General features: G+C 36.8%; 4 protein-coding genes across 4 annotated transcripts; 2 read left to right on the top strand and 2 right to left on the bottom strand.

Annotated features, from left to right (window-relative positions):
- The first annotated feature begins 15 nt into the window (after positions 1-15).
- On the top strand, positions 16-2,595 carry LOC130969896 (UDP-D-apiose/UDP-D-xylose synthase 2-like). Its single transcript, XM_057895804.1, has 9 exons — positions 16-692; positions 781-873; positions 943-1,044; positions 1,238-1,352; positions 1,444-1,577; positions 1,662-1,763; positions 1,844-1,936; positions 2,021-2,156; positions 2,244-2,595. Exons 1-9 carry the CDS (start codon positions 429-431, stop codon positions 2,351-2,353), a joined length of 1,149 nt encoding a protein of 382 aa, XP_057751787.1. The 5' UTR covers positions 16-428; the 3' UTR covers positions 2,354-2,595.
- Positions 2,596-2,664: 69 nt separating this feature from the next.
- On the bottom strand, positions 2,665-5,002 carry LOC130969895 (uncharacterized). The gene is made up of 5 exons (XM_057895803.1): positions 4,674-5,002; positions 4,369-4,475; positions 3,548-4,049; positions 3,242-3,360; positions 2,665-3,102 (listed from the first exon to the last, which is right to left on the bottom strand). Exons 1-5 carry the CDS (start codon positions 4,914-4,916, stop codon positions 2,904-2,906), a joined length of 1,170 nt encoding a protein of 389 aa, XP_057751786.1. The 5' UTR covers positions 4,917-5,002; the 3' UTR covers positions 2,665-2,903.
- A 1,867-nt stretch (positions 5,003-6,869) lies between these two features.
- Positions 6,870-8,856, bottom strand: LOC130970198 (uncharacterized). The gene is made up of 2 exons (XM_057896194.1): positions 7,593-8,856; positions 6,870-7,314 (listed from the first exon to the last, which is right to left on the bottom strand). The coding sequence occupies exons 1-2, from the start codon at positions 8,750-8,752 to the stop codon at positions 7,308-7,310; spliced, it is 1,167 nt and encodes a 388-aa protein (XP_057752177.1). The 5' UTR covers positions 8,753-8,856; the 3' UTR covers positions 6,870-7,307.
- A 3,405-nt stretch (positions 8,857-12,261) lies between these two features.
- Positions 12,262-14,006, top strand: LOC130967916 (DNA polymerase II subunit B4). The gene is made up of 3 exons (XM_057892964.1): positions 12,262-12,549; positions 12,800-12,918; positions 13,525-14,006. The coding sequence occupies exons 1-3, from the start codon at positions 12,371-12,373 to the stop codon at positions 13,680-13,682; spliced, it is 456 nt and encodes a 151-aa protein (XP_057748947.1). The 5' UTR covers positions 12,262-12,370; the 3' UTR covers positions 13,683-14,006.
- The last annotated feature ends 942 nt before the right edge of the window (positions 14,007-14,948 follow it).

Genomic DNA, 14,948 nt, shown 5'->3' with positions numbered 1-14,948 from the left:
GGTTTCCTTTATCGATTCAACAATAAGAAAAAGTTTTGTTTCTAAATAAATCAAGAATTTAAGTGGATATATATTTTTTGAGATACACTTGCATTTAACGATTATTTTGCAGATAGTTAATATAAAGTTTATTTCAAATAATATGATCAATGATAGTTATTTTATTATAAAATCACCATCACTTTGACTAAATTGATTTACCTTCAAAATAATATATTTATTTGGTTAAAGTGGTATATCAAATAGGAAACAAGTTGAACGCTTGCCCGCCAAAGCGCGGAACAATAACTGTAAAATTACGAGATTGCAACCGCTTTCTCTGTTCTTCCCCTCTTTCGAAAACCAGTTATAACTGCCACACCCTCTTCTCTTCTCTTCCTTTCCTCTCTCTCTCTCTCTCTCTCACACGCGCAGAAAAATTCAAACTAATGGCGCAGCGAGTGGACCTGGACGGAAAGCCAGTGGCGGCGATGTCAATATGCATGATCGGGGGAGGAGGGTTCATCGGATCTCATCTGTGCGAGAAGCTGATGGCAGAGACGTCACACAAGGCGGTGGTGGTGGACGTCTCCTCCGAGAAGATCAACCACCTGTTGAGGGAGTCGAACCCGTGGTCCAGCCGCATTGAGTTCCACCACATGAACATCAAGAACGATTCGCGCCTCGAAACCCTCATCAAAGCTTCCGATCTCGTAATTTCCACTTGTATTTCACACAACACAATATCACATCAAAAGAAGAAGCAATGCCACGTTTTGATCATTGTTTTTCCTTTTGTAGACAATCAACCTTGCCGCAATTTGCACCCCCGCCGATTACAACACGCGCCCCTTGGATACTATCTTCAGCAATTTCATCGATGCTATTCCAGTGGTGAGTACATCTTTCTTCAATTGCCTTATCTTGAATAACCTAAACACGCTAATTCTTCATGTAATGCAGATTAAGTATTGCACTGAGAACAACAAGCGTTTAATCCATTTCTCTACCTGCGAGGTCTATGGCAAAACCATAGGTAGCTTTCTCCCTGAGGAGTTTCGCAAGGTAACCAATCCATCTTCATAATGATGAATTCCAGAAATTGATGTTGTTCAATTAGGACACTTCTTTGTTTTCATTTACTACCCCTAATAGCACCTTTCTATTTGTAAAATTTATACACTAATCTTCCACGAGGATTTAGGTTATATGACGCTGGTACCCTTGTATTTTACCCTTACTTTTTTTCATGCTGCAGGATCCTAAATACTATATGCTAAAGGAAGACGTCAGTCCTTGTATATTTGGTCCAGTAGAGAAGCAGAGATGGTCTTATGCCTGTGCAAAGCAAATGACCGATAGGCTAATATATGGTAAAGAATCTACTTTTTCTCTTTTATGATAAGCTATAATTAGATTTTATTTTCTTTGTTAACTTAATTATATTGCTGTGCAAAACTATAGCTGAGCATGCGGAGAATGGCCTCAAGTTCACAATTGTGAGACCCTACAACTGGATTGGCCCAAGAATGGACTTCATTCCTGGTGTGGATGGACCATGTGATGGTGTCCCCAGAGTTTTAGCTTGCTTCAGTAATGTAACATCAGCTACCTGGTTCTGTTTCTAGTAAATGTCTTTCATGATTTTGATACACATCTGATTTTCTTAAAACTTCTTCCAGAACCTCCTTCGTGGTGAGCCACTCAAACTTGTTGATGGCGGAAGATCACAGCGAACCTTTCTCTACATCAAGGATGCTATCGAGGCTGTTCTGTTAATGATTGTAAGCTCAGGAGTAAATCTCAACCCGACTTTATGAGTTGCCATGAGCTTCAGATAATGTGTAATGTCAACTTGTCACAGGATAATCCTGAAAGAGCAAACGGACAGATATTCAATGTGGGAAACCCAGATAATGAAGTATCCGTGAAGGAACTAGCTGAGCTTATGATACAGGTGAGTTTTAACACATGCATTAGTTAGTTTATTCCTGTCTAAGGAAATAAAAGCTTTTGATCATTTTTGTATTTCCGGGCGAAGGTTTATGCAAAGGTGGCCGGTGTACCTTCTTCTAGCCTATCAACTCTGGATGTGAGCTCAGAGGAATTCTATGGTAAAGGCTATGACGACAGTGATAGGCGCATTCCTGACATGACAATCATCACCAGGCAGCTTGGTATTCAATGATTTCTATTCATCCTATGCTATTTTTCTTCAGAATTTCAACCTTCATCTTAATGTGTATTTTTTTGGGATTCATTAGGTTGGAAGCCGAAGACACCTCTTGATAAGCTCTTGGATGATACCCTCCAATATCAACACCAGACATATTCTAGTGCTATCAAGAAAGTACTTTCAAAACCGTCTAATTGACTGCAAGAACCTTTTCTTGAAGATTCAGTTTTTCTTTTATGTAAACACATCACTGCTATGAGAGGCAATTTTCTGTCTAGTGTACATGCTGCAGTAGTTGAGATATTATATAGACCACAAGAAAGGGTATATCTTTAGTCTCAGTTAATTCTTTCTTTCTAGGGCTATCGTTGAACTCGATGTTTTACTGAAATTTTGCTAATGTTGAGTAAAAAGATGTACCATCTGCAATTTCCAACATGTATTGGAATACATAGACTTTGTCTTATTATTAGTTTTGGTGGTCAGTTTTTTTTCTCACGATTGATATACATTAAATCAAGAAATTACCCTGAAGGCAAGAGATCCATAAAGTGATGAAATTTCACACGAACTTTGATATTGTTGTAACTTGTAACATAGAAATTGTTTGTTACGCTTCATAATTTTGAGCTAAATCGGATACCAAATAAACTAAAGAAGGTTACAAGGAATGAAACTGACTACACGCCATACCTGTCTCATTTATGACAAAATCCATACATCAGAAACTAAATCTTTTAAGATGAAGCTATGCAACACCAACTATGTAAGCATTCCAAGAATCTTGTTGCTGAAAATTGGTTGCCTCTTCATATTTTATATCCTTCCCAGCACCAAGTCCCTCTGTTCTTACAATTTCTGTGGTGTCAGGCATCTCTCTTATCCAAAAGTGAACATATCGAAATCCAGCTTCTTCCAAGCAATCCTTGACCTCGGGCAATGTCCACCTGAAGCACACCACTCTTTTGTTAGAATTTCAGAAATATAAAATATAAATATTGACATACAAATTTTGATCTACGCATCTCAATATTAACAATTTTCTTCAATGAACTTAAGAAAAAATTAAAAAAGAAAACAACTTACAGCCTCCAGCTGTACGAAAATGCATGGCGAAGTTTTCTTTGTTGCTTATTCAGATGAAAATGGAGGCTAATCCTTGTTTTACGCTGAATGATGTCAAATTCAGCTTGCTCCCAGACATACTGCACATTGGTTGCTAACTTTATTATTTGATAGTCAAAGCAGAAATCCAATAATAATAGTAATATACATACTTTCATGCACTAATTGCATATATGATGTCATTCATTGCAAAAACCTCAATAGTCTTGCCCAATAGGTTAAATGGTTATAGCTCCTCAAAACAAGTTTATATCAAGAAATTTGTACCGTGAAATTAGGAAATCTCCTCTGAAGCCTCAGCTTGTTCTCTGAAGATGTACCCCCATACAAATCCATGACAAAGATTCCACCTTTAGCAGACAAGGCATCGTGAGCATGCTTGAAATACAAAACCAGATCTGCTCGTTTATGAAGACAGCAGCAGCTGTAGTTAAAAGCACACACAATATCTCTTCTAGGTGGAAAGCCTCTCTTGTTTGACTCAGCATCTTCGGAAGCAGATCCTGTTTGAAGGTCAGATTCCAGCAAACCAGCCTGCAAATTCGCAGCATCCTCAGTCAGTGAAGTGTTCCTTAACTGCTCCTGCGGATCCATTTTCACAAGTTTAGACTGAAGAGGTTGTAGGACATTCCCATGATAGAGGGATATTCTAGAAAAGCCATCAGCCCCAACTTTAGGTATGTTGTTTTCCATGCACCAATGAAGTGCCTCCACATCCAAGTCCAGTCCTACTGCTGTTCTTCTTGGATCACTGCGGAGCCATTCCGTACTGTCAAACATAAATCAGTGCCTTGTAAGTAGATTTGTTGAGACGTAACCGAAGCAGCAATTAAATGCTTAAAACTGAAACATCCTGAGGAATGATGAACCCGTCCACACTAGAAAACAACCATATCTCTTAAAAACCAAAATGCATCTTATATCAACATAAATGATAAAAGTGTAAACTAGGCACATGCTTAAATACGTATAAGAAAACCTACCAAAATATGTACCTATTTCATCATGTCAAAATGAAAAAAGAAAAAAAAAAATCAATCTAAAGAGTCATTAACCAAACAAAAGAAATTACAAGAACCTCAATATACCTAAGCAAGGCAGTGCCACAGAAATCTTCTTGAAGATGGAGGGGCATCCTTCCACCCACGTACATGAGAAAGAATTTTTGCATATAACTTATGTCTCCTTTGGGAGACTGCATCAAAACAACGCAATTCACAATAAGCCATCATCTATTAAGCTAGCTCAGAAGCGCTAAGAAAAAAAACACGCTCTCACACTTAACAAGTTCAAATGTTGTAGCATTCCATGTTTCATTTCAACACAATAACCAACCAAACCAAGCTAGACCCGTTTGACAAAGGGGATATTTTTGGAAGATAGGAAAACAAACCTGCACAGATTGTTGGTAAAGGTGGAATTTCGAAGGCATATCATCAGATAGGTGTTCATGATTTTTCATCCTTTCTTCTTCTTCTTCTTCTTCGCTATGGTTTTCATCATCAGCCTCTTCCACTTCATCTGCAGGTGGAAGTCTGGGAGTGTCATCGATTTCAGATTGGTCCTGAAGATAGTAGAAAGCTCCTCGCGCTAAGCCTCTTTGATGCTTCTGCTTCTGCTTCTCTCGTTTGCCCATTCCGCCGCACCAAATCGAAGATTCTCTCTCTCTCTCTCTCTCTCTCTCTCTCTCCTATGCCTTTCGTATTCTACGTATTAAGATTTATTTATTATGTTATTTTACTAATACTTCAATTAGAAAAATAAACATCTATCACACTCTATGAGGACCACAGAATAATTTGATTAATCGGTAAAATAAAGTTTTAACGTCGTGAATAAACCTAGGATAAATTCGGACTAGAGTGGTGGCTAAATTTTTTTAATATTGGTAAAAGATATGTGATCCATATCTCCTTGTCGAATACCACTAAGGCACCAATGTCTTTTGAGTAACACTTTGATTATATTGTGTGTTAAATCAGTATCATTTTCTATGCTTATGAATGATATAATTGATCCCTTCTATTTATCCTCAAAATAGACTCTGTCATCAGTTATATGTGTATAAACTTTGTCGATAATGTTAAATGCTGCAAATTCCTTGGGTCACCCATCAATCATAGGCACATTTTTTTTAACACCTGAGGTATGAAATGAAAGCAAGTACAAGAGTGGAAAGAAAGAAATCCACTTCAAAACGGTAGCGATTCATTCCATATCCTGCTTCCAATTACCTACAATTCTCGCATGTGTACTTAGACAACTTATGTATTTGATCGCTTTAAACGATTTAAATCCAAAGCATTTGTCATTTTACATTCGTCTAATCTGCCTAAAATAAAGGTTGGATGGACTTTAACTGTCCTAACTAGGCACTCACCAAACCCTCCTTCGAAGGAAGTTTCTGTCCCTCTCTCTTTCTCTCTGTGCACCAAAGGAAAGCAGAACCCTTTGGAGGGCTGCCGCCACCATACCAATCAAGGCAGCGGTGGCCCTCCCTCATCCTTCCATCTGCTTTTCACTACCCGTTTCCCTTCCATTCATTTCATTTCCTATCTCTCTTCGTTTTCCATCTTTGTTCTTCCCCATCTTCCATCCACACCTGCTATTTCTTCTTGCTTCCTTTCTTTCGAGCTTGAGTTATACAAGTCTCGGGTGCTGGAGCTATATGCAACTGTGCATACCAAAAGAAAGAATTTTGTCGGTTCAAATTCGAAAAGATACATCGAAAATAATATTCTATTCATTGAAATATCTTCAGATTTGAAAAGGATTCAGATTTATTCAAAGAAAAAAATAGGCTTTCAAATAATGTTGCAACACTTTTTGTGTAGATTTTTTAAACAAAAGAAATCTAGAATTATCTTGCATTTTATATGTTAAGAATTTTGAGACGGGTCACTACAAGATCCGAATGTTCTCTCGGAAACTCTCACACTCCCAAACAGCCTCTCATCGTTCAACTCTCCTCCAAGCACCAATGTGCAGTCTCCACAGCGCTTGGCGAAGGGCTTTGTGTTATGCAACTACTTTGATCGAAAATTGGTGACAAAACCAGTTTCTAGCGCTTGAAGGAGCGGCAATGCACGCCCAAGGATTGCGCTGGATTTAGAGTCTGATTCTATTATGAGGTTGTAGTGTTCAGTTTCCCATGCAATTTTTAAGCCTTCAAGGATTGCTCTGGATTCTGTGATAGCATGCCCCTTGCCAATGCGAAGAGCAAAACCTTTCAGCCAAGTTCCCATATGATTCCTGAATACTCCTGGGCTGCTGTTGGGAATATTTGATACCAAATAAAACTGCCCAATGGCAATTCCTCCCATTTTCTCATCTCATCTTTCTATCCCTCCAAACAAAGGGACGGCCAGCCGGTGATCCTATATGCTAATGCAATAGAAAACTCTACCAATTCTAATACTTTTCACCAATTCTTCTATTATAATTGAAGAATATTACCGAATGCATATATCGCACAATTTTCAGAGTGAATTAGTGCTAATAACTAAGAATATTTTAACATGAATGATCAAGTCAAATTATTCATGAACAAAAGAAACTTTGAAAACATTAAAATGAAATGGTTTGATAATTTAGAATAAAGAAAATTGATTATATATTTTGTTTAAGCTGTTAAACTTGTTTATACATGAAATTCAATCCTACAAAATTAGGACTCCAAACCATCAGCAAGCATGCGTTGTCTAGATCATATAGAAACTTGCATGCACAGAATCATTAAACGTGATGTGGGCAAACATTCTCCTCATATACTATATATCTCTATATTAGATGAATAAACACTACCCATTATTTACTTTCACTAATGCGTGCATCCAGAATAACAGTCAACAGTGAACCAGCACTTCAACACCGAAACAAAAAAAAGATCAATGAACTAAACTACTGTGAGATATGATTCCCTGTAATGACTTCCTACACCAGTGATATGATCAAACTGGATTATATCTTGGTCTCACAGCCAAGCTGAATCCAAGCACAAGCCGTTGGAAGAGAGAGAACCCATGAATTACTCCCTGGAACAAAACAAAAACAAATTATACTTTCACAGAGTTTGGAAACAATTCAAGCACCTCTGCTAATCCTAAACAACCTCCACCTTTTTCAGAGGATCTATAGTCCATGGAGTGAGACGTTCAGGAGTTGGCTTACAGATGCAACACCAGACAATCATGTCCGATACTAATTATAATGATCAACTCATGCAACAAGCATTGCACACAAATCTCATTACATAATTAAGCAGTATGGTGGTGACAGCAAAGCATACAAGAATCAAGATGCCGAGACATACCACTTAATGAGTGATCCAAAGAGGAAATGCTGCATGATGGGGACCTTCTCCAAGACCTCAGCCTTGTACATCTTGAGCAAACCACTGTTGACCTTGTTCCAATTGGGCACCACGCTGATATCATCCAGCATGGGGGAGTGCTCCGCGAAGAGACCCTTCTTCACCTTCTTCACGAAGGCAATGCAACCGAGGTACAGGTATTCATTGGAGAAGTTCTCCAATATGTCCTGATTGTGAATCGATTTCGGCTTCATGTACCTGTGATCAATCAACTGAGAAGAACCAAATATGAATGGCAAAAAGTGATAATCATCAAGACCCCACACACCATGTGATCCAGCTGGTTCCAGGCAATACACCAATTGAAGCTTCCTCATCAACTCAAGGTACTTCACGAATACCCTAGAAATCACAGCCTGGTAATCCTCTTCGTTTATTACCCCTAATCTGGCCAGGCAATACAGCCAAGCCGCGAAATTCGTCTCATGGCCAGTTCCATAGTCGATTCGGCTCGAGTTCCCGAAGCTGTCAGTGAAATAGGGCACGATCTCGATCGTCACCGATTTGAGATTCTCCGGGAGGAATCGGAGCATAAGGGATTCGGCGGAATCGGACATCTTCTGGTGCCAGGTTCGGTAGGCGATGTTGCCGTATCTTGCGGACTGCTGAACGGGAGGGATCTCATCGATCCATTGGGTTAAGGTTTCTAAGATGGAGACGATGGCGGTTAGGGTGTGGGACTCGGGGCAGGGGTCAGAGATCTTGTGACCGCGAATAGATTCGGAGAGTGCGACGATGAAGCCAATGAAGTTCTTGCCGGAATCGCTTTCGTGGAAGCGGCGGATATCGTCGGGGGAGTGGATGCGCTTGGCCGGATATTGGAAGGTGTAGGGCGGTTGTGCGACGGGTACCTTCTGAGACTGTGGGACGGGGGCGAGGACGATGGCGCGCTTGGAGTCGGGGTCGGGAGGGACGGCGGGGGCGCGGATGGGGCGGTAGGTTGGGGGAGGGGAGATTTCGGAGAAGGAGGGACCTGGCGGGGGAGGGGGGAAGGTAGTAGGGCCGCCGCACTTGCAGCATGTGCCGGTGATGGGAGGTGATGCTGATGAGGTGTCTTGGTTTTGGAGGTGGTGGTGATGATGCTGTTGACAGTTTTCCATGGCTGCGATGACTATACGGTGGAAAGGAGATCGCAGGACGAGAGGAAGGAGAGGAACCTCCAAAATGATTATTAGGTCTTTTGGGCCTTGTTTGTTTGGGCCAGGCCGACTCAATTATCTTATTTTAGTTTCATTTTTCCATATTTAAATGTTATAAAACCCAAGTGTAGTCAAGTCGGATATACAGTACTAAATGAAGAGAGAAGAATTGCAGAGCGCCATCGTGGCTCCATGCAGGTAAAGGAACACTACCACCAACTGCTGCACCACATCATTTCTTTCATCCAACACTGCTATGCACTCCCGCGCCGATCACATTCACAACCCACCACAATCCTCCAAACACCACCACTAAAAGGATATACACGCATTACGCACTTGCGAGCAATTTTAAGATTTGCATTCTTTTAAAGTTTGTATTATAATGAATTTATTTTCTTTTGTACATGCTGTTCATTTTATTTATACTTAGATCATTGATAATTTTATTTTTATTTTAGTATTTGTTGTTTGCTTAATACGTTAGAAGTCAAATATTAATATGGTGCATTTCATTATTTAATGGAACAAATTAACAACATAGATTAAAACACAAACAAAAAAAATTTAACCTACCAAAACTAAAACAAAAATTTTATAAAAGGTGAGGAAAAATAAGAAATAACAAGAGCGTAAGTTAGTAAGAAGTGTGTAACACAAAGAAGAAAAAGAAGCGTGCGCACTAAAAATTCTTTACTCATGAATTAGAAGAAAAAAGAAAAAATATATCCTCGATTTTTTATTTGAAAGAAAAATATGTTTTTAGTAAATTTAATAATAAATAAGTCTCTCATATTTATAAATGGAAACACATAAATTCATTTATACAGAATTTAAATCAATTTTAGAATAATTTACATAAAAATATTTACAAATCAGATCTAATATGAACAAAATTTCTATTTGTTCCACATTAAAATAATCAAATCGGGTCTAATATTTGTTTTTTTTTTCTTTTTTAAGATTTGGATTCGATTCAATTTTCACATTTGCATATAAAATCAGACACCAAATATATCCAACTAAAAAAAATTCTTAAAATTAAAAAATTTAAAAAAGATCAACTTTTTTTTACTATAACTAAACCCTAATAAAATCTAAATGTAAAAAGAAATCAATGAAAAGAGAGGCACAACCTAAGAAATTAAAGAACACAAAAAAATTTAGTGATATTTAATTTTTTTTAAATATCTTCTCAAAGCGTCAAGGAAGCAAATGCAAAACTGTTAAAAAGTGAAGCAGAAGCAAAATTTCAAAAGCGAAGCAGAATTACAAAAAGTAGATCGACAACTAAAGCAAAATGACAATGACGATTAATAGAATCGTCTAAGCTGAGGGACAAAGCACTGCAATGGCGAGAACGAACAACAAATATGTGGAGAGAATAAAGGACGACAAAACAATACAATGGCGAGAGGACAAACGCAAAAGAGAGGAGGAACAATGAATGAAGTACAAAACCAGTGAAAAGAGGACAAATGCGAAGGAGAGGAGTGGGTGAGAATGGAAGAATGGACAAAAGTACACAGAACTTTTCACACAATAGACACATGCACACTCTATTTTTTTTAATAAGTCATGTGTATAGACCAATATCAAGTCTATCAGTCACTTTTACCTTTCCGTTGCCTCAGTGAAAAATAATTGTCAAGCTATTGAATTTGTTAAATCATAATAAAAAAGAAAAAGATTTACAAGCCACAAGGTCTCTTCATTATCTTCCCTTCCCTCTCTATTTTGAACAGAACCCTAACAGAGAGTGAACAAAAAATTCTTCTTTATCTTTTTTCACGGTCTTTATTCTATGAGATTAAAAAGAAACCCTTTCTCTAAACTTTTTTCGCGTCACTCATAATAGAGATTTGTAAACCCTAAGTTACCAAAATGTCACCATCTCAAAGAAAGAAAAACATACTTCATGTTTGTGCGAGTGGTTGTGGTGGCTCTTCTATTGCACCGAAGAATAAGAAGTTCGACTACAACAATAGTAAGTGTTTGCATAGACTTGATACAGTGATGCTTGAATCCGCGACAGAGTGAAACCCAAGAAGATTGTTTCTTTGTTGTTTGCTATGGAAGGTATGTAATTTTTTGTTATATTTTTTATGATAAATGTTATGAATCTTATGTGAAATGGTTAAATTTGTCTTCAGATTTAAGAATGTTGAAAGTTGAATTGAGGTGTGATTATTTCATTTGGGCTGACGAAATTGTTGATGCTTGAAAAGATTTGGGAATTCAGATTTAGGAGTAAAGTGAAAAAATCAAATGAAAGTATGTAGAAAAAAGCATATAGATGGTGGAAGAAGAAATAAAGAAGCGCAGATAATTGATGGGATTAATCAAGAATTGAAGAGTATTAACAATTAGGTTTAGTGTGTATGGAGTTGATAGGAAATGGAAGAGAATGAAGAGATGTCATAACTTGTAATTATTTTTTTAATTTTAATTTAGCAAATTCAATAATTTAACAATTATTTACTACAATGTCATCAAAAGAGTCACGTCATACAATGCACAGTGTTATTATAGCAAATAAGGTGCCACCTAGTAACAACTACGGCTGAAAAAGTTACTCAGACAACAGAAAAGTAGAAATAACCAACAAACTTGATATTGGTGATAAAGTATACATCTATCTATCATATAAAAATCCATGTATACTTTTGTCCATTCTACCAGGTGAGAATTGAAGGCATAACGCCAAAACTAAAAGGGGTAAAATTAGGGTTCTTTGTGATTTGTGAAATTAATGTGTGTGTAGCAGATTCACGGATACAAATGTGATATATAGCGATCCGATTCTATTAGAGTGCGGATCAGATTCTATTTGATTCAATCATTTTGCAGATTGAATCATAGTTTTTTGGTTGTCGAACTAATTTGTTGAATATATGAGTTTTATTTAAGGGTCTATTGTTGATCAATGAGTTACTGTATGCACAAGACGAGATTTAAACTCCCAACGCTTACTTAAGCGGACGAGTGAGTTAAGCACTTTAACACCCAATTGGTTATTTTATCGTAAAAGAACAGTAATGCACACAATATATCGAAAGTGCAAAGTATGTTGTTAACCTATGGCAGATAAGGAACAATTCCATAAAATTAAGGGTAAAATGATTAAATTCGTCTCTAAAATATCAGGCGATATCTAAATTAGTCATTAACAATTTCTTTTAAATCAAATTCGTTTTTCAACAATTGCTTTATTTTTTGTTGACAATGTTAAAATTTATCAATGTGACATGTTAAATGATACTGTAATCTGCAATAAACATGAGTCCTAATTAACTATTAATATAATAAGTCTATGAAATTAGATTAAATCAAAATATAATTGAAGAAAATACTTAAAACATTGGAATACCTCAATTTAAAATTAATTTAATATAATTTTATAAACTTATCATATTAATAGTCAATTAGCAACTATGTAAGTGAACTAATTTGATCAATTACTCCATAAATTAAACACAGAAAAGAAAAGAAAAGAAAAACCCTAGTTGCACACCAAAAATCGAATAAGTACAGTGAAACTGCCGTCGTGAGCATATCGCTTGCAAGAGAAAGAAGAGAATGGCGGAGGAGGCGAAAGCGGTGCCGGAGGCGGAAGAGCTTCCCAGGACTATCGTGCGCCGCATCGTGAAGGATAAGCTATCCCGATGCTCCGAAGACGGAGACATATCCGTCAACAAAGACGCACTTCTTGCATTCTCTGAAAGCGCCAGGATCTTTATCCACTACATTTCCGCAACGTAAATTTCTTACATTTTTACCCTATTTTTGAAACCACCTTTCTGGTGCCCTAATGAAATTTTAGTTGTCTCCATTTTATTGTGATAAACATGTTAAATTTTAGTTGTGCTAATGAAATTTTACTTGATTAGTAGTAGCCGGGATAAGATTTTGGATTCTAATTGAGCGGACTTTTGTTTAGGCCTTAAAAAAAGAATATACACACACTTAGACACAACAAAATTGCTTTTATATGATGTGGTGATGCAGAGCTAATGACATTTGTAAGGAGTCAAAGAGGCAGATAGTCAATGCTGATGATATTTTCAAAGCTCTTGAAGAAACTGACTTCTCTGAGTTTATCCGCCCTCTTAAAGCTTCTCTTGAAGGTTGGTTATCAAATTGTCCAGAGCAAAACATGAGGGGACCTTTTCTTCAGAATGTAGACTTGCCATGATAATAAAGCTTTAGTTGTTCAAAATCTTCTGCAAGGTTATTGGGGTGCTTTTGTTCAAAATATCGTCATGCTCCCATTCAACATGAATACATATCATATTTGATATTATCAGGATCCTTTTCTTTTATCATATTTTCATTATTATGGATGGTTGAGATCAGTGCACATTACTCTGTCATGTTAAATTGTGAGCACGGGTTGTTATGTCCCAATCCCGTGTTGTTAATTAGTCTGTTCTTTACCATTATGCTAAACTAGCTTGATCTGCTATTTGGTGAAATTCGAGTAAAAGCAAAAACTCAGGTCAAAACGGAGCGAGAGGAGCTGTTGTTCATTGATTCATTCACAATGAGTATATAAGATTGGATATTAGCAGTACAGAAAGTCAGTTGTTGAAAAATACAAAGAAAAAATTGATGTTTTAAATTAGAAATTGATACACTTTCAACAAAATATATGTAACTGTTTGATTTGACTAATATACTGTGTCAGTATGGCCTATTGATGATCTTAACACTTGTTCTTCATGACCTAACAGACTTCAGGAAGAAGAATGCTGGGAAGAAAGCAGCAGTGTCAAAAGAAAAGGAAAGTGAGAAGAACAAGAAAAGGAAGGTGGAAGGGGAGCCATCTGGTAAAGTCAAATCTGATAATGGGGAGTCACCCGAGAAAGGGGAGAGTGGTGATGCCGAATGAGGCCAAAGGAATGAAGGCAGTTGCATTTGTCATGACAGAGACAGGGGACTTGTTTAACATAATATTTCATTTTGTTGTTCGGATGATATGCATGACTGCTTGATTCACGCATGCGATCTGTGTCACAATTGTAGCTTATTGTTTGTAGAATACAAGAATGTTTCCCCCTCATCCCTGTTTACTTGGTGAAAGCCTTGCTGAACTGGCATACTTTTAGAGAAAGAATGTGAACTTTGAAGACAAAATGGAAAATGCTGTGTAACAACTAACAGCACAAACTTGCCATTCAAATATGTGAAATTATGAGATGGATATTAGCAGTTACCATTTTGTTCTACCATAAGTTTAAACTATGAAGAGAATGCGATTATAGTCGGATTAAATTTATGGCATTTGGCTATGGTTTATATAAATGTCAGATATAGATGAAGCATAGCAGGCTTCAAAATTCCTACTCCCTTACACGAAGTGGCATGACCTTTCATAAATTTTAAGTCCTGTATAGGTGCCGTTTGCTTCAGACTCTGCCAACTCCATGTATAGGTGCTTTCTAAATTATAATTATGATGCTAAAATTGAACTCATAACATGTAAGGTCGTGTGTTCAAATTTTATCAACTCATTTAACGATCTTGTTGAAAATATGATACGTAATTCTTATAAAAATAAATAGCTAAAGACGAGAAGTTTCCCTTAGTTTTGGTGAGATAAGAAGCCAATATTTACCACACAAAATAAGCGAAGAATTTAAGGTGTCAACTAACTTTGGAAACCTTTTTTTTAAATGACAAATGACCCTGATTCTGTTCATGTTAGCTACCAAATCGACCATAGAGGTAGTACATATTCATCGTGTATGTGGATTATGAAATAGGATTCATTAAGTAAAGGGTAAAATACTAATAATGTATTTGAATTATCTTTGCGTTGACAAAACCTAATTGTGATCTGTTAATAGAAAAAACGTAACGTGACTCATTTACCAATGCTAGAATTTCACTTTTGACTTTTCATATAAGAAGTTCTGTTTGCCACTTTTTTTCCCATTGATGAAGAATATTTCAGTTCACAGATTTATAGTTGTCACGTTTTTAAATAATTTGAGAATATTTTTATTAATAACAAAATTTGAAAGTATTTTTGTTAGCGAAAAAATAATTCAGACGTATTTATAGTAGTTTAACCTTAAATTAATTTTTGTACACCAATCATTAGAAATTAAAGGATTTACCAAATCATGACTGATATCATAATAATACAAAGTCA

Source organism: Arachis stenosperma, chromosome 3 (genome assembly GCF_014773155.1).
Source record: "Arachis stenosperma cultivar V10309 chromosome 3, arast.V10309.gnm1.PFL2, whole genome shotgun sequence".
In the NCBI taxonomy this organism is placed as follows: domain Eukaryota; kingdom Viridiplantae; phylum Streptophyta; class Magnoliopsida; order Fabales; family Fabaceae; genus Arachis; species Arachis stenosperma.
This window is presented reverse-complemented; position numbering and strand designations above follow the sequence as displayed.